The following is a 21727-nucleotide window of genomic DNA, read 5'->3' as shown; positions in this document are numbered from 1 at the left end:
TCGGAATCTTCGATGCCTCAAAAGATCTGTGATTTGTAAAGCTTGCTAGGTCTTGTTTAATTGATTCCCCCCTTCAAGTAGTAGCTTGTTTGAGCAACTAAATTTATCCCGTGCGAAAAGCTGATGTGCTGCACAATTTTTACCTTGTGTTTGGCAGAGGTCGTCAATGTAGTGCCCATGGGTGCACATGACGGTGTAAAGGCCTTCCCTGGTGCCCACAGGGTTCCCCTCCCTCAAAATTAGGCCTGAAAGAAGCATTCTATTGTAGCCTATAGGGTGAGTTGTGGAATGTGATTGGCTGCCAATGTGTATGTGTGTGTTACTCAGAACCGTTTATCTGGTTTTCAGATGTGTTTAAAAAGGTAAAGGGACCCCTGACCATTAGGTCCAGTCACGGATGACTCTGGGGTTGCGGCGCTAATCTCACTTTACTGGCCAAGGGAGCTGGCATACAGCTTCCAGGTCATGTGGCCAGCATGACTAAGCCACTTCTGGTGAACCAGAGCAGTGTACAGAAATGCCGTTTATGTGTTTATGGGCTGCCAAAACTTGGTAACCTTTCTTTATGGGAGTAATTTGGATTATATGAGCTAATTTGTTTTGTATTCTTTAATATGGATAGCACTGTTTTCAGTGTGTTGAGGGTTGGTGCAGAGGCTTCAGAACCTTTATCTCTCTATTTCTCCAAACAGAGGGTGTTCGCTAAGTTTTTATGTCTGTTTATAGAAGTTTTTTTTATATATACCACGTTCTCACAAAACATCAGCAACATTAAAAACCCATTAAAAGCTATACAAAACAATCAATAAAATGACTGGAAAACGTTGAACAACTGCATAGGCCCATTGACATAAAAAAACACATCTTCAAGGTATGCCTGAGGGTCAAAAATGAGGAGGCCTGCTGAATCTCTGCTGGAAGAGTTTTCTGCAACACATTCTTTTTAGCATGGGCAAAGTAAAAGGCTCCTTGCAGGACAGTTCACAGAAAGAGAGTTGTGTGTGTTCCTTCAAGTGAGATGATACATGTTGTGCTGTGTGGCTCATTCCCTTTGTGTCTATTAATCCTATAAATTAGCAAGAAGAAACAGTTGACCAACAGGACAAGGTTTGTTTCTTTTCTGCTTTCCCCCCTTTCGCTCTGATGATCTGAAGCTGCTTCAGCAAGTTACTTAATTTTATTCAGAGCATTACCAGATTGTGTTTAAATGAATTGGGGGACGGGGGACGGGGGACAGACAGCTAGTTTACACCAATTTCTCTAATTCTAATGCACCCCACCCCATAAAACGAAGAAGAAAGCTACAGCACTGGAAATACATTGTGAACCAGTTTTCATTCAGTGAACTCTCTTTGGTTTGTCCAGCATTATGCAACAGGCAAATGCTAATGAAAATTCAAAAGGCTATTGTTTGTACATCAAGACTTTCTGCCAAGGAAGAGGAAATGTTGGGGGAAGGGATGGGGAGGTACTTTATGAAATCTTTTTCAAAACAGCAACTGCTTTATTGCATTTTTCCTCTTTTTTAAAGATATAATACATGATGAGAAGTTAACAAAAGATTGCACATGAAAATAAAAATTAAAAATAAGGAAGATACATATGTAATTTGCATCCATCCATTCTTGGTGGCTTCTGTCATATACTATAAGGACTTCCATTTCTTGTCACTTTCTTTCAGTGATTTCCATTAAGACTTTGTAAGTCAGCCGAGTAGATGCATGGGTTGATCATGGATTCCAGTCATATTCTCTCTGTGCTACATGTGAGATAAAACAAACAAAAATCATGAAAAATGCTAGGTTTTGCTTTATTCTCCTTTGTCAGGTCACTTTCTCCAACAAGGCCACTGTCCACACCTGTCAATGCTATTCCTCCATTAAATTGCTGTTGGATATTTTTTTATTATAATTATTTATTAAATTTATATACCACCCTTTGTATTTTAAGAAATCTAACCAAGTCCGTAGGAAGGACCTCATGATGAAATGAACTGTAGCATACTGTGGTGCTCTCTAAATGTTGCAGTGTGTCATGCCTTTGCAGATTGTGAGGCCAGGGGCATGGATTGTCTTGGAGCTGATTTTTGTAAGCTGCTCTGAGAGCCTTTTTTGTGTAAATGGTAGAATATAAATGCTGTAAATTAATAATAATAATTCACATCATTCTTGACCATTGGTCATGTTGATTGGAGCTATAGTTGAACTGCCCTTGCTTTTAAGTATTGGTTTGTGCAACCTAGCACTTGTGTAAACCCATTACAATGGGCCAGCTGTTTTTAAGCATAACATGCTGATTTGGACTGGCCCTTGTCCTTTTTTTGTCTGTCCTAACTCCTTCTCTCCTTCAATGTGCTTGATATTTTATTTACACGTCTAAGCACCAAGTGCACGTATATTCTACTGTGGCACAAACCTGTCTATAATGAGTGGCAGTGGCTCTCCCAAGGTTTCAAGACAGAGCTCTCTCCCAGCCCTACCTGAAGATGCTAGGGATTGAAGCCAGTATCTTCCGGATACAAAATATGCAGAAGATGTTGGCTTCAATCCCTGGCATCTCCAGGTAGGTCTGGAAGAGACCCCTGTCTTGAAACCTTGGGGAGCCAATGCAACCAACTATAGACAACCATGAGTTAGATGGACCAATGGTTTGACTTGATAGAAGGCTGCTTCCTGTGTTCCTGTGTTCATATCACCACCTGTAGCTTCTCAAGTCCAGGAATTTCTTAACTGAATACCAGATGGTTGGTTGAGCATGTTTTACGTTTGCAAGAATATGTTTTTTTCGTTGAAGTACACAAAATTGTTTAATGTTTTCCACCGTGTATAGAAATTTGGTGTGTGTGTTTAAAAGCAAGTGTACTTATTTCAGCAATTACTAGCCCACTACTAAAAAAATCTATCATTCCTGGAAGCTATTGGAAATGAGATGGTCTTTAAGAGTTTCGTGCACAGCTTGTTCTTGCAGTGATTTATGTCAGAAGGAAAACCAATATTACTGTGTTACAGTCTCAAAAAGTTAATAAATGTAGTTAAGTCTCTGTATGGAAAAAAAGAGATAAGCCTTAACAGAAGTAAATGTAGAAGCACAGTGAAAGCCTGGTTCCTGTTTTTGAAAAGTAACAGCATCTGAAGAAAGTATGACATCTAAACCAGTTATCTCTGCAAACATTTACTGGAGCCCTATATCCAGGTACATGGACACAGTTTCCATTGAAATGAGTAGGATATAAGCAAAGGCAATTAGAGTGAAAATGCAGTGTATATTTATGAGCTGAACTCTGTCATTTAAACCAGCACTACGTATGACAGGTGGCATGGGGATGCCAGTGAAAATACCATTCTCTTAACTGATGGAGATACATGCCGTGCATTGTGATGACATCATGTTGTGTGTGTGTGTGTGTTTGCTCCACATCATTGGATAGAACTTCACAATATGATGACATATCTTACGTATGATAGGGTTGAAGGGGAAAACTGCAAGCACCTGCCTGACAAGCTTCTCTGATAACCTGAAAACTAGATAACCTGAAAACTATCATATGAATCTGATCTAACATCCATTGACATTAATGAACTAAAATGCATACTTATTGCACCCTTTGTATCCAAAGCTCGAAATGTGTGGCTGCATACAGAATGTTAAGGGTGATTCTCTTTTTGCATGTTATATATATTGGCTGTGAATCTTGGGGGAACCTGCTCCCTGATCTGCAGTCCTTTTCCACCTGGCCCAGGAGGGCGGGGCCCTGACTTATTCCAGCTGCAGAAGCTGAGGCATCTGAACAGACTTTTGGGTTGGGGTATTGCACAGCGGCTTTTGTTACTGCTGTTATTGCCCCAGTTGTCTAGTTTTAAATTGTTTTTAACTTGTGTGTTTTTAAATTCAGGGTTTCGGTTGATTTTGAATGGAAAGACATGGGATATGCCTGGTATACTTCAGAGCTTAGGGAAAGGAAACAAGCTGGGAGATGGCTCAAACTTGAATAAAGGAAAACCCTGGTCATATGCAATCAATCATTGGTGAGGGTTCAGTATTGAGCCTACCTAGTGGCAGTGAAGGCAGCAAAGAAGGAAGTGGCAAAACCGATGATAGCTCACTGTGCCTTGTTTGCGTAGCATTTTGAGGATAAAATTGCTCGCATCCAGTATAGCAGCTGAATCTCAAGGGGTGACTAGAGCACTGTCTAGTCCTGTTGTGTTGGATGAGCTTCATTTAGTTGGGTTTGAGGATGTATTTTGTGTTTTTATTTTGTATCTTTATGTTGTGAACCACCCTGTGCTCTTTGGATGAAGGGGAGTAAACAAATTTAATAAATAAAGTAAATAAAAATGGTAGATACATAAACAGAATGCAGGCTGATATCCCTCTTCAATTGAAAATATGTATCCATGTAAAATTTATCACATGCCCTCTTTTATGAAACATTTTTTGAGCAACCATTTCTTTCTAAAGGAGTTGATTCAATATTTGCATGTGTGCCCTGCGAATCAGGTGGCACCAATTCTAGCAATTGCCTATATGTGCTGTAAAGGACGAACTTTGATCTTATAATCACTAACTCCCTTGAAAGCCGCTCACCTGACAGTTGGGTAAATTGCTCTGTCAACATCACATGCCTGTATATAAATACAAAGTATAAAGTGAAAAATAGCTTTCAGACTACAACATTTACAGTAAACAACTGTATTTTTATTAGCGCTTGTGAAAAAGGGTCTTGTTGGGTTATGCAAACTGTTTTCCTCGGCCAAAAAGGAATGGCCCATCCAGTTTAGCAATCCTGCCTCCACTAATGGATACTAATGGATAGATACTAGAACATACAGAGAGGATGATAAAACCATATTCCATATATGCTCACTTCTCTCTCTCTCTCTCTCTCTCTCTCTCTCTCTCTCTCTCTCTCTCTCTCTCTCACACACACACACACACACACACACACACACTTTAAAAAAGAGAGGCTAGGATGCCCAGAATGCAAGAAATAAGTCCAGGTTGATTTGTATTCCCTAAGAATACTGAGGGTTCTTTTTTGTACCTGAAAATACTACTGTAATAGAATCATAGAATTATATGTAGACAATGTTGTTATGCTGGAGTGTACAGCAGCCTATTAGGCTCTGTGGTTTATAAATATATATAGACTTTCCATGTCGTAGTTTGCAAGCCTCTGAAAATTAATTGCACTTAATGTTAGTTCTGCTAAATTTGGATCACTGTCACACCTGCATTATTTTTTTAAACGGAGATATTCACACCTACATTTTTCGAAAAGGAGATTCCCCCCCAACTCATAGTTGCCTAACTCGTGGAAGATAATTCCATGATAATTAATTTCAAGATCATTAATCCAGGACATTGAGGAATGGTGTATCTAATGTTGCAATGTTGATAGATATCTTGGCCTTTTTACAGAATGTCATGCAGAAGATATGACAGAATATCTCGTGCAGTTTTTGTCATTGCCCTTATTAAAAGCAGGCTGAGTGTGACTGGGAACTACAGGAACAACATACACCATAGTTAGTGGAGTCTGTTGAATCATTGTATTTTTTCTGAGAGTTTTCTTAGATGCAAAACCTCCATTTTCCTGTCTTCTACCTAGATTTTGATTCCTCCTTTACCTGTGTTGTAGGTCAGTCTACAGTCAGCTAAGCAGTTGTACTTTCAAACTTAGCTGGCTTAGGCTGTTGAAGTTAGTGGGACTAAGCAAGCATAAATGATTTTTGTTTGCAGCCTCCTAAGAGAATACAGTCCAGGTGTATGGCACATGTGTGCATGCAGTATGTACAGTAGTTCAAGAAAGGAAGTCAAGGAAGAGGATAGTCACGTGAGAAAACCTTTTTCACTTTGCCATGACTTTCCAGTATTGTATAGGGCAGAAAGGAAGGGTCTGCTGCTGTGGCAGCTGTTTTTGTATTTAATTCTGTGCCTACCTTGATATTATTTGTAATAATGTGGCTGAATAATGAATAACCATTATGGTGATTAATGTTTAAATATATTACAACATGTTAATAACTTTGAAAAGAAATACCTTATTAAGGTTTCTGAAATGAATATAAATGTAAGGTGGGTTTTATGTCTAAAGCTGCATCTTCTATTAATATTTCAGTATACATATTTCTTAATGTGGCCATGTATAACATAACTAGGTTTCAAAGTTTGCATCAGATTTGCAGTAGCCACTCTTAATTGCCTCTTTGGCTTTCTGGGAACTTTCTCCCTTGAATTATTTTCTCCCTTGGAACACCTTACATCAACTACTGTACTGCAAAAATGGCGAGAATAGATGCTAGTATTTGTTTTGTACTCTTACTTGTACATGTCATGTTCTCATCTGTTTTCCCAGAAAGTGTATTCTGAAAGACATCTGCTCCTCTTATACAAGTGTCCTTTTCCTGGGCCAAGGATGTTACAATGACTCAAAGCAATTATATATGCCCACATTGTTTGCAATTGATATGAAGAGACTGACCCTTTACAGAAATAGAGAACAAGAGCTGCTGCTTGTTTCATGCGATTTCCTCCCGCTCCCCTGGCAGCGATGACTAAATCCTTCATAGTACAATGGATAACCATTTCCTAGATTAGGGGAAGTTGGAAAAGGGTTTCCCATGTTGTTAGACTAATAGTGGATGAATTGTGAAATATAAGTTTTTCTAGGTATCTCTGGAAGGTGTCATGATTTGAAACCTACACTTGTCATCAAAAAACAACATTGCAAGGTTCCAAATGGAGTTACCTAATGTGTTTTGTGCTCTCAAAATGCTTTACAAAATGGTAAGAACTACTTCAGATATTGTCTGTATTAGGCTTTTCCTTTCAGTGGCACTGCCACTGAGCAGTTATGGCACGGATTCTCTCCCACAGTGAAAGTTTCCACATTAGCAAATGGATCTGCTAATATAATGTGGAGAATCTGTGCTACATGTTTCCAAAAATATATATATATATATTTGCAGTTTCTTGGTTGGGACTGAAACATGCAGCTTGGCCCTCAGTCACACAACAAGGAAGCTGACCTGTAGAACCTTTAGACCAGAGATGGCGAACTTGTTACACCAGAGCTGGCCCACCCATGAGGCAGACAGAAACAGCCACCTTGGGTGGAGGAATGCTATGGGGCGGTGTCCCCACGGCCACCCTGCCACCACCGGGGGTTGTGCACTGGCAACTTCCAGCAAGGTCTCATGGAACTCCTATGAGATCTCTCAAGATCTTGCCAGAAGCCATCACCCAGTAATCAAGGCTTTGGGGGCATGTGGCACCTGCCTGTTTCAGGTTGTGAAACAGGGCAGGCCACCCCTGTGTGACACTCCCAGGTGTTGTTAGGAATTGTAGTCTATCATACCTGACTATTGGTCCTGTTCACTGGGGCTGATGAGAGTCGGAGTCCACAACATCTGAGTGGTTCACACCTTTCCCATCCCTGCTTGAGACAATCTGTTCCATATTACAGAAACCTCAAGCCTTCCTTCACAGTTACTTTATAAACAGGCACTAAATCATACAATATCCTTTGTAGGTCTGTGGGCATATTGCCACTTCTTTGTCATGCACTGTGAAACATATTTATCTCACCTTCTTTTTGTGCCCTTTTCAAATTTGCATTTCATGGCATTTCTGAAAATGGGAAATGTTTACCTTTTAGAGCAGAGCGGTCCAACCTCTCAGACCAAGTGGACTGCAAGAGTACTTTGAAACAGAACCCGTGGGTTACACACTGAATTAAGTTTCCATCTTGTAAATTAAAGTGTTTGCAATATAGTTAATATTATTTAATGAACACAGTATATTTAATTAAATACTCAGTTAATGAGTAAAGTATAAATTTCTTCAAAAGATAAATCACAAAATAATTGAGAAAAAGAAACACCACAGATCTATAAGGATTTATACAGTAATTCAAGATGTCAGTAACCTTTTTCATTGCCAACACTCATTTGTGATAAAAGAAGGCCTCTGATCAGTGTATTTGAAGCAATCACCTCACTTCAGTGTATTTGAAGCAATCACCGCACATTTGTAAAACATTTGCTGACCAACACTTTTTAGCCCACTTGTCCATTCTTGCTGACTAGCCTTCCCTCTCACATCTGGGTTTTATTTTTTCATTTTTAACCTCTTGGCGCCTCCTGCCTCAGCATCTCCCATTTTTACATGCTTGTGCATCTTTCAAACACTTTTCTCTACCTCAGCCTCCCCCCTCACACCTTTGCCAAACTCCATTTCCCCTCAGTCTCCTCCTGTTTTTAGCCCATTCCCTCCTGTTTTTAGCCCATTCCTCCCCTTGGCTTTTTACCTCAGCACCCACACTTCACTTGTTTTTGCCTCCATGTCTCTTGGCTCACTCAATTCCATTTTATTATTATTATTTATTATTATTATTATTATTATTTATTATTATTCATATTTCATGCTCTCTTTCTCCTCCACTTTTTACCTCACCCACCTTCTCTCTCCTCTCACTTCTGTCTCCCCTCACTTTTCTCTCTCTCCCCTGCCCCTTGCATGGCAGGCTGCACTAGTGGTGTAAGGCAGTTCTCTCCCCCCTTCCTCTCTCTCAGAAGCAAAGAAGGAGAGGGGAGCTCACTGTTACTCAGGAGGCCTGGTCTGGGCCTACCCTATGGTGTGCTGGGCACTGTCACATGGGACTGGAACCCCTGATCACAGCCTGCTGAGGAGCTTGCAAGAGCCAGACCAAGCTGGGACAAGGGCATGTGGGTATGGGGAGTGTGTGGAGGCAGATAAGAACATGGTTGCTAAGGGCCACCCAAAAAGGCCTTGAGGGCTGCATGCGACCCACGGGCTGCATGGTGGACTACCCTGTTTTAGAGTGATGTTTCTGGTACACCACCAGCCTGCATTCACAACTTCTGAGATTTTGTAGTATCCCATTCTCCTTGGTTATTTTAAATATTTTAGTACATACAGAATTCTTGTTAAGCAACACTACTCAATGATGTGTGTCGGCCAAACTAATATATGTTTTTGTAGTACAGCAAAGGAGCTTTCAGTTACCTTTCATTATATGACTGAGAAATTTGTGAGGCTTGACAAGCTGTTTCCAATGTGGCTTTTCTTCCTTTTCAATCAACAAAAGCAGGTGCCAGTATACTTTATAATTAAATTATACAGCTAAAGAAGAGAATCAAAACACTTTGGCTGAATAATAAAAAAATTGCAGACATTTTTGTCCAGCATTTGTAAACAGAATGTACAAAGAATGTAGGTCTTCAGACTGCAATCAAGCTTTAGCCAGGAGGAAAATTACATCTAATATCAGTATATGAAGGTAAAACAACACAAAATTCCATCCTTTACTAAATGGAATAGACATGTTGGCCTGGTTGACAACAAACGCTAAGCTCACCACTCAGCAGAAAAAAATATAGCCTCTTTGATGCTCTGACAGTCCTGCTTTTACCCATAGCTGAAGCATAGTTTGAATCTGGGCTAATGTTTTATGTCACTCCAGACAAACCACAAGCTATAGGCAAGGTTTGTCATTCGCTTACCACTTCGGTTTTGCTTGAGGAAGATGATGTTGACGATAATTACAAGCCCAAATTCAAACATTAACAGCCAGCTGAACCATGGTAGCATGGCAGTAGGGAGATCAGGGGAGGAGTGAAATGGGTGCAATTTATTTCTTTTGAATACCAGCTCCTTTGCACAGTTCTGCTTTACCTATGAACTGGGCCATTGTTGACATTGCATGAATTTGGCTTTTACTCAGTGCTATTTTTCTAGAAAAAGCAGTGTCGGAACTCACCACAAATGCCTCCCTTATTCTCTTATAATGGCAATGGCACCCACCTGAGAGGTGCCGCAACTGAGTTCTTGCTGGGGGGAAAAAAGCTTTTGCTGATTTATTTTTAGCCAGTCTCAAAATGGTTGCTGCAGGAGCCACATCAGAAAATAGTTGTGATACCACCACAAAAAGATGCCTCCTGGTTGCTAGGGGAAAAGGAAAGGCAAGCTGTGGAGATCCCACAGACTACTAGAAAATAAGATAGAAGCAGGAAAAGTGCACCAAAGGGGAAGGGGAAAGGGCAGCTCTTTAGGACCCCAGGGATTCCTATTGCCTGCTGTCCAAGCGCCTCTTTTAGCAATCGCTGCATAACTTTATAGGAGGGCTGGAGACTGGCTTTTTAAAAAAATGAAAGCTCAAAGTCTGGAGCCCCTGCCAGGGGCAGCAGTGAAAACTGGGTTCATTGGCAGCCTCCATTTTACAATGTGCTTAGTACATACAAAATGTGACGGTGGTTTTTCCTGGTAGATCAAAAGCTGTTAATGTAATTCAGGGCACAGTGTAGTTCATCATAATCTTTTGGCAATCTCAGTTAAGATAGCTCTTTGGAACTTCGTTACTCAGACATAAGGAGTTAAGAGATCAGAGCTTGGTCTTAGTAGCCAAAGTCCATGTGTAACTTGACAGGGTGCTCCCAGTCTAGATGACATATTGTGGGACCATGGGGAAGAAAGACTGGGAGCAAGGTATATTTTTTTAAAATATCGCTTGATCCCATGTGACTGTAGCACTTCCAAATTGCAGATAGGGGCATTGCATAACTCACCACACTGCAACATTAAAAAACGGCTGTGCATGTAGAAACCTAACATGTATCCCCCTCCTGATATTCTAGATTGCTGTGTGCAGGGAACTGTGTTTTGCAGAGGAGTGCTGGGGGCGGGGGGGGGGGGACAGGAGAGAGAGAGAGAGAGAACCTAGAGCTATTTTGCAGAAAAGTCTGGCTCTGAGAAGCTTCATTAGTACCTTCATAATAAACGTAAGTATATGCTATCCAAATCTGCTATAGGTGTCTGGAAGCTGTTGTCTAATAAATTGCACATTCAAACGTGGAAAGTGTGTTAAAGTCATATGTTCACTGCATATTTGTTGGTGGAGAATTGTCTTTCCTTGTTCCTCTTGGGAGCTGCAGCGCCAGAACCATTGTTGCATCTGTGTCTGGAATAGATTTCTTATGGTCAAAGTAGCTTTTACCAGCATTCCCCACTGTTCATTTTCTCCTCTCTGTCATACAATGCTAGTCTGACCCTTCCTTATATAAATTCCTTCTTGTTAGCACACTGTGTGTAACAAATCTCCTCCTATGTGCACCTCACAAAATAACCCTGTTGTTCTTTCTCTGATTACCTGACGCTGCAAGTCTCTGCTATCTGCCTCTCTTTCTATACCTACCTTATTTGCTTGGAGTGTCTGTTGGAACTGACCTCTTCTTTACCTCTCTGACCTACAATTTTATACTACCTCCCCAATCACTAAAACAACTTTCAGTTTAAAAAAAATGGACCTGAGTCATTTCTTCATTCACTGGAGGTTTCAGTTTGCAGAGACCAGTAGGTACATAGCCGAATAACGCTTTCATTTTGAGTTATAGTCTCTCTCACTGTGATATGTTTTGTTGGTGAGATCAAAGGAAATTGTCTGTCTCACCCCTGACCTGGGTGAGTCAGAGACATGCATTAAATCAACATCATGTACTAGAAGAACCATGTCCGGGCACAGTAAATAATACTGTTATCAGCCCACAGATCTGACTCCTTATCCTAGAACATTTCCCAGTGCATTTTCCCATATAGGTATGACATCAATCTTCACTGCAAACCAGCAGATGCTCTGTGCTGTGGTTATTGCTCCAGTGTAAAATCACCATCTAGAATTTACCAGCAAATTCATTCTGTATAATTTGGACTTAATTGGAGTGTATCTTGAGTGTATCTGAAGAAGTGTGCATGCACACGAAAGCTCATACCAAGAACTAACTTAGTTGGTCTTTAAGGTGCTACTGGAAGGAAATTTTTTTGTTCAAAATAATTCTGTTCTCAATATATTTTTCCCCTGAAAAAGATTAATACCATTGAGACTCTGAAATTTGTAGTGGCTTACTAGTTTCCCAAGAAAGATTGCAACCTGACATTTGGTTTGGTTTTGTATATTGGCTCTTTTAAGTGTGTGTTTGTTTGTGTGTGTGTGAATGGCTATGAGAATTGGGGAATGATAATGTTATCTAACTGAATCCTCACAAGCTTAACTATGGGTTGAATTTGAGAAGAAAGTATAAAATGCTATGTGGTAAAAATGGAACTGTGTGTAGGAATTCTGAAATAAAATCGAAATCACCCACTTAAATTGGAAAGCATGCAGAGTAGGGCATGTACAATAAAGACACATATCGAGTGATTGAGGATGTCTACTCATCCCTAGTCCTTTTGCGATCAGTGTATGCACCACTTCTGCTTCCACTATCTAGAAAATGGTAGAATAACTCATTTATCTTTTACCAGCAGGGTTATTGAGAAACCTGTATAGATTGCACAGTGCTGTTCCACACTGCTGAGCTTTGCAGGTTTCCAAATAGCACACAAATATTTGGTAGGATTTTTACCCTAGAGAAATGGGCTAGCCTAGACTATTTATAGCCCTTTTAATATATTCACTATTTGCTTCATTACAGCGTTGCTCAGAACCACAAACAGAATCTAATGACTGTCGCAAACCTGGGGGTTGTTTTTGGACCAACGTTAATGCGGCCGCAAGAAGAAACGGTTGCTGCGATTATGGACATCAAATTCCAAAATATTGTGGTTGAGATTTTAATTGAAAACCATGACAAGGTAATTTGTTTGAATTTGTACATCTTCCATTTTTTTTTATTGTTTGCAAATGCTTTCTAATCTAATGCATATTTCCCAGCTGTCCTTATCCACAGAGTTACAGGAAGAGACAAGAACTTTAATATTCACATCTCCATGAGCCTTTCCACATATGGAACCGTTTTACTGATTTTGGGGAAGGGGTTCTAGCTGAATTAGGGAAAGGTAATAAAATGTTTGGGAATCTTACAGCCTTTCACTGAGGCACTGTCCCACTCCTAATGCTCCTTTAGAGCCTTTAGACCAAGATGTGGAACCTCTGGCGATTCAGATGCTGCTGGACATTCACTCTGCTTTAGCGGGAAAGTGATGCCTTTGGAAATCATCATTATTACACTAATACTCACGTCTAACTCAAGTTAGATTTGTGTGCCTAGGAGCCAGTACATCCAGAGAAAGGGTGACAGAAGATAAAAAGTGTAATAGCTGCTGATATCGTAAAGGACACTCCTTTACCCCCCAGGACCAGAGTAGAAGTTTACAGCTAAGCAGGGAGGGAGAAAGCGGAAAAAAAGAAGGCATATTTGAAGCATAGAGGATCCTGGGAACTGTAGCTTCCTCCTTACATAGCTACAATTCTTAGCACTCTTAATCTGCTATAATATACTTTGAGGAAAATAATCTGAATTAAGTGTGTGTTGAATGTGCTTTTAATGTACTGTATGTTGTGGACCTGCCTAAAGGCAGGGAAATTTACAGAATGTCCCCAGCATCTCCAGGTAGAGCTGGCAGGGCTGCCTGAAACCCTGGAGAGCAGCTGCCAGCCAGTGCTGACAACACTGATCTAGACAGACCACCAATTTAACTTGGTATGAGGCACTGTCTTATGTTCCAGATAAGGCAGTGAAATGTGAGTGCCCCCCAAGAGATGGGGAAAGGGAAGGATTGAGGGTGGCAAAGCTTAAAAGAGAGTTCACGCTAAGGCCATTAAGGCCACTGCAACACTGCATCTAGATATAGATTACTGGAAAAGGCAAGTAAGTGCTAGCCTCAAAAGGATCGGCTCCTGCTTTTCAGTGATGTGCAGCAACTACAGTTTTGGTTAATTTCCAAGCTCTGACTTAAGTGTTTTGATAATTATCCTGCTTCTGTGGCCTTAACAGAGGAAGAAGATGGGTGTTTTGGAATAGTGTCAGTTCAATGAGGTCATTGATTAACCTGTCAAGTTGTCTTCAATAAATTTCTGATGAATCAATGCATGCCCTCACTCTGAACTTGCATCCATGCATCTTAAGATCAGTGTGCAGTGTTTGAATCTGTTATTGATTTCTGCAAAGAAATTGCAGCTAGGCGCTTCCTGGAACATCTGGTTGAATTACAGTCTGATGTGGATTGCCAAGTTATCTCGTATGCAGGCCATTAAACTGTCTGTGTAATCAGAAAATTTAAATGATTTCTGAGCGATTTAAGAACATTTGTAGATGCTCATCCAAATCAGGGATGGCATCATTTGCAATGTTAGCGGTGACTAAACCGATAAATACTTGTTTCCTTTCCTATCAAAATTCTTAGACTAATCTTTACAGCCTTTGTTGAGAGCTGCTCCTCTCCACCACACATTTTATTTCATGTTGAATTGGCATTAAATCTATGATACTTGCCCTCTTCTATTGCAAAGCTTGGGAGCAACTGAACACTTCAGCATTCCTGACTCTCTTTTTCCCCGCCCCTAAAACACCACCACCACAATAGATATTCAACACCGTTCCAGATACACCACAATCAAATTCTCAGCTGCTTTTGTCTCGAAAGAAGAGTACAGATTCCAAGCCACCATCATGCAGTGAGAGGCCCTTAACTCTCTTCCATACTGTGCAGCCCAGTGAAAAGCGTAAGTATCTTAATCCTCTGTGCAATTGGTTGTGCTGTCATATTATATTGCTTTGTCTCAGGGTGGTCAAGAGACTTGGTTCTCAACAGCAGTAAGAAGGAGACACACCTGTAAGTGTAAGGCTTCAAGTTTCTAATGTCTTTGTTGTTTCCTAGCCCTATATTGTTCAGCACAAAATAAAAGCAGTAACTGCACTCCATTCTCCCTAGATTCAGCCCCCCCCCCCCAGTCTGTGACCATGGTCATGTAATCCTACCCATAGATGAACACCCCTTTCGTCAATAGCAGTAGATAGGATACCCTTGTTAACAGCTTTGCTCATAGGTAAGTAGCTCTTTTGTCTAATTTCCATTAGAGCTGCGCAGACTTGATGCCAAAAGAATTTACATTCCCTGGATGGCAGTTTTTGTGAGTTAAAAAGAAAAGCATGCATGGAGAGCCAGGCAAACAATAGACGTCAAACTTAATCACCATTAAAAGGTTTTGCCATTGGGAGACTCCCTCTTGTTCCTTTGTGTTTAGAGACATTTCCCCTATTCTCAGGCTTTTCTGTTCAGCTTTGAAGAATTAAAACTTTCTGTGTTGTTTTGTACAGATTTTGTTTTATCAAAGCAATCTCAGTTCAGTTCATTGTGTTTTCATGTGCAACCCAATCTTTGCTGATCTCCAGGCATTCATTGCGACTCTTATGTGGTCCTTCTAATCTAAACTATCTTTCACTGAACAAATAATGGACAGTAGTGTTCATTGAAGAGGCCTCTTCCTCTTTTCTGTTTGTCTTCTGTAATCTGAATTTTACAAGCTGGGAAATAAGTGAGAGACTTAATAATGAAAAGTGTTATGTTGCATGTACGCCATGTGCACAATCACATGTGAAGCATTTCTGTGTGCCTATTACTCTGTGTACATACTGCAGGACATCATAATTGGCTGTGCCTCTCTGGCACATGCATATGCTGTAGCTTCTTCAGAGGTAATGATGTACACCAGGATTAAGGAACATGTTGCCTTCTGTGTGGTGGTGATGCTGGACTGCAGTTTCTACCATTGGCCAATGCTGACTGGGCTTCATGGTTGTTGGAGTCCAACAACTTCTGGAGGGATGTAAGTTCCCCATCCCTGGTGTACAGTCTTGGTCTGAAATCTCTGAGGGGGCCTTTATGCGCATAAAGTTGATTCTTTAGCACAACTTGACTGCACAAGAACTCAATGGGCAAAACTAGACATGGCATTAAATGTGTCTGCACTTAATGTGCCCTTTTAAAAATATCAGCTACCCAATGGTGCCAATGGCAGGTAAGGTCTTCCTCCCAATACCAATAGGAGATTTAGAGGAGTGGGGTTTTTTTGTTTTTTTGTCAAGACTGTAGCAGAAAAGGAAAAGGTTAGATACACCTCCCTGCTTGCTGCAATCATGCTGATAATGAACAGCCCTCTTAGTAGCTGCTATTTGCATTTTAAAAACTGTGCACATTAAATGAAAATATGCTTTGACTGTCCAGTTTGGCCTAGAGGAGGCATACAAGCCTGTATATGAGATGTTTTCCTGTTGCTGATTAAGGCCAATCTCAAGAATCAGATCTATGTGTCTGAGATAATTAGTGGCGCTGTGTGTGTGTGTGTGTGTGTTTTAAAGTCGTCCCCCCCCCCCACTGCCAGCCAGTATCAAGACTTCAGAGGAGCAATGTGGAAAATTATAACTTTTTTTGGGGGGGGGGGAATTCCATGTAAACATAGTTGCAAGGTCCCTTCAGGTTTAGACAGTTGACAGTAATGTTAATGTTGGGGGTTTTTTTAACAGTATGAGGACTGCTGCACCCCTTCTGAGTTTTCTGTTGTAGGCAGCTAGCAAAGATACATAACAGCATTATCTTCCATTTCTCTCTGTTAATACTCCTCTGCTTGCTGGAAAAAGTACAGTGGGAGAGAATCTTCCTGGATACATCCACCCCAACCAAAGAAAGGGAATGGAAAGCATGCTCTGATGTTGTTCTTTATTTATATATCTATTTATTAAAACAAATAGACCACTCTCTCATATAAGATAGCAAGGCAGTATGCAACAAAATATGCAAATGAAATAAAATCTGGAATACTGTACAATATAAAATAAGCATGGCAGTTGTCTCACATTGAAAAAGTTTAAATATATGAATTGGTTTGTCAGCATAAAAAGGTTTTCAAGAGACCTTTGAAAATTGGCTGTGAGGATGCCTATTGAATCTCTACTGAAGGAATGGGACCAGTGACATAAAATGTCCAATTTCTAATTGAAACCAGCCAGTTTTCTGAAACTTTTGGGACAACTAACAGTACTCCTACAGATTATCTTTGTGCTGGGATCAAGGCAAAAATAAATATTATTTTGGTACCAAACCCACCACCTTTTTGGAAATAGTAAAAGTTTTTAATTTCTAGACATAAACTTTCAGGCACCTAAGCAGCATAATTTTCTGATGTTTTTCCACCCTTCTACAGAACCTACAGAAGTGGTCGTTATTCCCTCCCCCCTCTTTTATGATGTCCCAGAAGGCTGGGCAACATAGCTCTTTAAATCAGACCACTCTTGAGAGGGCAGAAAAGCAGCCAGTATTTGCATCTTCAATGAATTTCAGAAGTAACACAATATGATAGCATGGAATTAATCATTTTGCCCCTAATGTAATGAGAGAGTTTAAGAACAAACCCAGGGTGGTAAGTTAAGGCAAGAAGAGGCTCATGCAGTGGTAGGAGGAATGTGTTAATTTGTTAGCTTGCTTGACCAGCCTGCCCATAGACTCCTGGTTAGCATTCTTGGGTTGTTCTTGGAAACAGGTATGTAACTGCTGATATGTAGACAGAGGAAGTAGCTCTCAGCAACTCCTCATTTTCTGCCTTAGGAGATCCCTCTGATAATGCCTGTCCTACAAAAAATGTGCAGTAGAATCAAGTACTCGCTCATCTTGGAAGAATCTTCTCAAAGGATAGCGTGGATGTCATAGTCATATAGTTACATTTTGTAGAGAGAGCCCATGCTTTCATGGCAGAGATACCCATTACTTGGGAGTCAACTGTTTCTTGTAATGTGAATTTCATTTAAGTGACAGGCCATAGAAAGCAGAGACACAGCTGCATTAACTCCAGAAAAATTATGATATTGGTCCTAAACATAGAACTGTGATTTGCAGCGGAAAGCCAAGAACATTTTCTGTTGGAGATTCTCTGTGGTATGTGGATGATCTTAGGAAGGAATTACCTAAGAAATCTTAAGAAGCATTGGAGTTGCAAGGAATCCTGAGGAATAGCTGTTTTCTATTTGTATGATACTTAATGCATCAAAATGGCACTGAAGCAGTTGAGGAAAGCATATAGTAGTTCTTTCAGATCTGATATTGCTTGTGATTGTAGTGGTAAAAGACAGTTTTTAGAACATGTAGTTAAGATTTGTGGTAACATTTACATAAGAAATTCATATAGTTCCCATCTTAAAAAATAACATAAAAAGAAACAACTGTGTGATAGAAAGTCTTAATCTTGGTTATTCAACTACAAATCCCTTATTGAGAAATTGAAATTAAAAACAGATCATATTGATTAATAGAACTCAAATAAAGTTATTAAGAAAAAGAGGTCTGATGCCTGTTCTCCATTATGGTTATGAAGACAAATATTTAACCTCTTCACTGCATGAGAATATGTTATTGGGTTTTCAAAATGTACTAGGAAACAGCAGTGATATTTTACTAGAAAAATTGGTGCCGGAACTCACCACAAATGTCTCCCTTGTTCTCTTCTAATGGCAATGGCCCCCACCTGAGAGTGCCAGAACTGAGTTCCGGCTGAACAAAAGCCCTGGGAAGTAGTCATGTGGAATTATGCTGAGCTCACTACTGTCAGTTCTGTATTATACTTAATAATTTCGCATGCAGATATGCACCTGTCCCCACATCAAAAGGCATTGTCATGTCAGAAGGGACAAAAAATTAGCCCCTGAAGCAGACAAAAGAAGAAAATATTTTGAGCATAAATCTGAGCTTTAGCTGAATAGCCATAGAGGTATGAACAGTAATGGAACCTCTTTACTGCAGAATTAGAATTTTTGGGCATAGGATATGAATCATCTTCTGATGCTAACTGGTACAAAAAACCCTCTCTCCATACAAAAAAATATGACAAATGCATTCTCTCTCCCTCCCTCCCTCCCTCTCTCCCTCCCCCCCCCTCTCTTAATAGCTTAATGAATTTTAGTACATGTATCTCTATCGTTCATTATTTTGTTCTTTTTCTTCCAGAGGAGAACAGGAACAGTATCATCAACTCCAGCCTGGAATCAGTCACATCATCAAACATCAACAGTTTCCTCCATTCCAACAGCACTCCTCAGTCTAACATGAACTCCAGTGACCCTGACTTAGAAGTTATTAAACCCAACAGGCCAAACTCACTGTGAGTACAATCCTGATTTATATGTCAGTATTTCCTCTCTGCTGACCCACTGTTCTGCTTATTAGGAATAAAGTTTGTTGATTCAATAATGTTTAATACTACTGTAACCACAAGCTATGTGCTTTATATTTTCAAACTCTGAAGAGAAATGTACATACGTTCAATATGTTTGGGGTTTGTTATTTTACCTTCTATTATCCTGAATAAGTTGGGTGGCTTTGGATCTAGGGTTTTTTTTTTTATGTCTTTACACTCCAGCTTGCTCATTTGTGCACATGTCTTGTGTTTTGTGTTGGCTACACAGGGGTGTTTCCTAGTTTCGTTTGCTCCCAGAATCAGAGAGAGGATTTCCTATTTAGCTAAAACTGGAAAAGTGCTTTTGGCGCAGTTCTTCACCAGCTAACTGTGTGCCCGTCTCTTTGCTGTTTGTGCATTGTCAACATTTCAATGAAATGCCTAATCCTAAATCTCAGAGGAATGGTCCAGTTCTACTAGGAATTGTTCCTAATCTCTCACAGCTGATTTCTCACATGAGTAGCAGCAGACTTCTGTTGTGGTTAAAAAAAATCAGTCATTTCCCTAGGCTCTGTTGTGTCTGGCAACATAGTTCAGCAAAAGTTCCTCACCACACTTGAGCTTCCTTTCTGCACAGACAGAATCCACTCCAGACTCTGGCAGTAACTAAATGTTTTAGAACACCTGCAGCTGTCATCAGAGGCCTCCTCCTTTGTCCCCTGATAAGGTCTACATTGTAAAAAACATTGACATGACATCAGTGTATTGTGAGTTTTTCTTAGCCTTGCATTGCTTCCTTGAGACAGGGTGGAGAAATTCAAAAGTTTATTAGTAGACATTACCAGAGAAAAGAGATGAAAGAGACAAAAGGTTGTTGCTTTTGGTGGTAGCTATGCACCCTCTTCAGTGTCAACTTCTGGACTCTGTGGCAAGCTTTCCTGTTAAGACAGTGGCTGTTGTTCCAGAACTCTTACAGGCATCAAGTTGACCAAGGTGATGTTGCCATCATTCAAATATGTTCCTTATGTCAAGGCATCCCAGAAACCCGGATGGCACAGAAGGTTGTGTTTATTGGCTTACTGGTGTTTGAGTTTCTAAACTCTGTGTGTATGTCTGTTTAGTAATTTATTCCCTTCTTTCCAATTCCTAAACTGATGGTTCTTGTGCTATGTGAAATTAAAAACACACAAGCATAAAGAGGAGTCAGAATGATGTTGTATCAAAAGAATGATAGACTGTTGGCTCAAAAGGTGTTCAGCCATTGAACTTGACATCATGTTCCTTTTGAAATGTGCCAGGAATAAGTCCTTAATCAATAAAGTGGGTTTTTTCCCATTTCCTGTAGAAATGGTGGGAAGGGTGGTTTTATTACCAGGTAGCCTTTAAGTTAAGAAGAGAATAAGGATCTTAACCCAGTCAACACTTTGAGAGATGGAATCTACACAACTTTGATAAAATATCTGAGCACATCTTTCGCCTTACATTCTGCTTTGAATTCTGGTTTCTTTGTAGGAAAGCAGATGTTTTCCTACCACAGTTCCTACTTTATAGTAAAAAATCATCAGAATAAATGAGTGCTGGCAAAACACTGAAATTGACGGCTGCCATAAACACAGTTTCCGCTCATTTTTGAAGCACCCAAGTAGAGTTTCTAGAGTGGGGATGTTGGGTTATTTTTTTAACGGGATGAAGGGAAACAAGCTTTATTCGAACTTTTTTAAAAAACTAACTTCTGTCATTTTGGCATTTTGTGTGCACCAGCTAAAAGTCTGCTGGCACTACTTTTTGAATTGTGACTTGAGAAAGAAGCAAGCACTCTCAATTACAAATCAAAAAAGGCTTGGCTCCTTTGTTGGATACTTGCTTCATTCATTTCACTGTCAATCAGGCTTATATGCTGCCCAATAATAACATACTCTGGGAATCAGTTAAATGTTAAAGTACAAAAATCACCCATAAAACATTATTGCTTTCAGCCACTACTTGTCATTTTCAATCTGCTCTCTGATTTATTTTCATGATCACTGCTATTTTTAGAGCTTGCCATTGAAGGGTGTTGGGCTGTCAATTTTTATTTGTCCTTTAAATTAGAATAGATTCATTATCAGCTTCTGAAATCTAACAGCAGAATTATAGCCACCACCTTCTGAATTTTGTTCTTCATTGTACAATGCCAGTTGATCCCATTTTTGCAGCAGCTTACCATTGAGATGTGATAAAGAGAGCAGGGTGTTTTTGAATAGATTAGAACAAGGTGTCCTTAAGAGTCAATTGCTTTGTTTTGTGGGTGAATGCAGCATGTGCTTATCAAATGTGTGGGTGATTTGTGTCTCTGAAATGGGGTCAGGTCAGCTTTGTAGTTTTGGAGCTTAGGAGCATTCCTTGCTCCAGCACTGCTTCTGGATGCCCAGTGGTTAGAAGTATTTTTTACCAACTTTATGTGGTCTTTTCTGTGAACCGCACTGAGACCTCTGGGTATAGGGTGGTATATAAATTCAATAAATAAAAAATCAGGCCCTGGAGATTTGAATTCACTTAAAGTAGATAGGTGTTCCCTTGCCACATCTTCCTCTGTCCTGGGCTGCAGTTCATTCATCGCATAATTTATTTTGTTATCACCAGGTCAGGCCTAAGTAGTGCAAGCAGAAATCATTTACAGATTTGCCACTACAGTCATAAAAAGGTGAAGGTAAAGGTACCCCTGACCATTAGGTCCAGTCGTGACCGACTCTGGGGTTGCGGAGCTCATCTCGCTTTATTGGCTGAGGG

The 21727-nt window shown here is 40.1% G+C and overlaps 1 protein-coding gene and 1 long non-coding RNA gene across 11 annotated transcripts in view; one reads left to right on the top strand and one right to left on the bottom strand.

Moving 5' to 3' along the window:
- The window catches only part of ARHGAP26 (Rho GTPase activating protein 26), a 204690-nt gene that overhangs the window by 145214 nt on the left and 37749 nt on the right, over nt 1–21727 (top strand). For all 9 annotated transcript variants that reach the window (XM_077924490.1, XM_077924492.1, XM_077924488.1 and 6 more), the window contains exons 18-20: nt 12489–12648; nt 14380–14518; nt 18790–18943. In XM_077924490.1, coding sequence (XP_077780616.1) covers nt 12489–12648; nt 14380–14518; nt 18790–18943 — 453 coding nt within the window. The remainder of the gene's footprint in view (nt 1–12488; nt 12649–14379; nt 14519–18789; nt 18944–21727) is intronic.
- On the bottom strand, nt 488–7740 carry LOC114591225 (uncharacterized). 2 transcript variants are annotated; one of them, XR_013391908.1, is made up of 4 exons: nt 6323–6405; nt 4585–4622; nt 1601–1759; nt 488–1066 (listed from the first exon to the last, which is right to left on the bottom strand). It is a non-coding gene; the product is annotated as an uncharacterized LOC114591225 (long non-coding RNA). The 2 variants fall into 2 exon arrangements; XR_013391907.1 differs by lacking the exon at nt 6323–6405 and adding an exon at nt 7651–7740 and having other exon boundaries at nt 489–1066.

The sequence above is a fragment of the Podarcis muralis genome, chromosome 2 (genome assembly GCF_964188315.1).
Source record: "Podarcis muralis chromosome 2, rPodMur119.hap1.1, whole genome shotgun sequence".
In the NCBI taxonomy this organism is placed as follows: domain Eukaryota; kingdom Metazoa; phylum Chordata; class Lepidosauria; order Squamata; family Lacertidae; genus Podarcis; species Podarcis muralis.
Note: the sequence above shows the minus strand (reverse complement) of the source record. Positions and strands in the feature narration are given on the sequence as shown.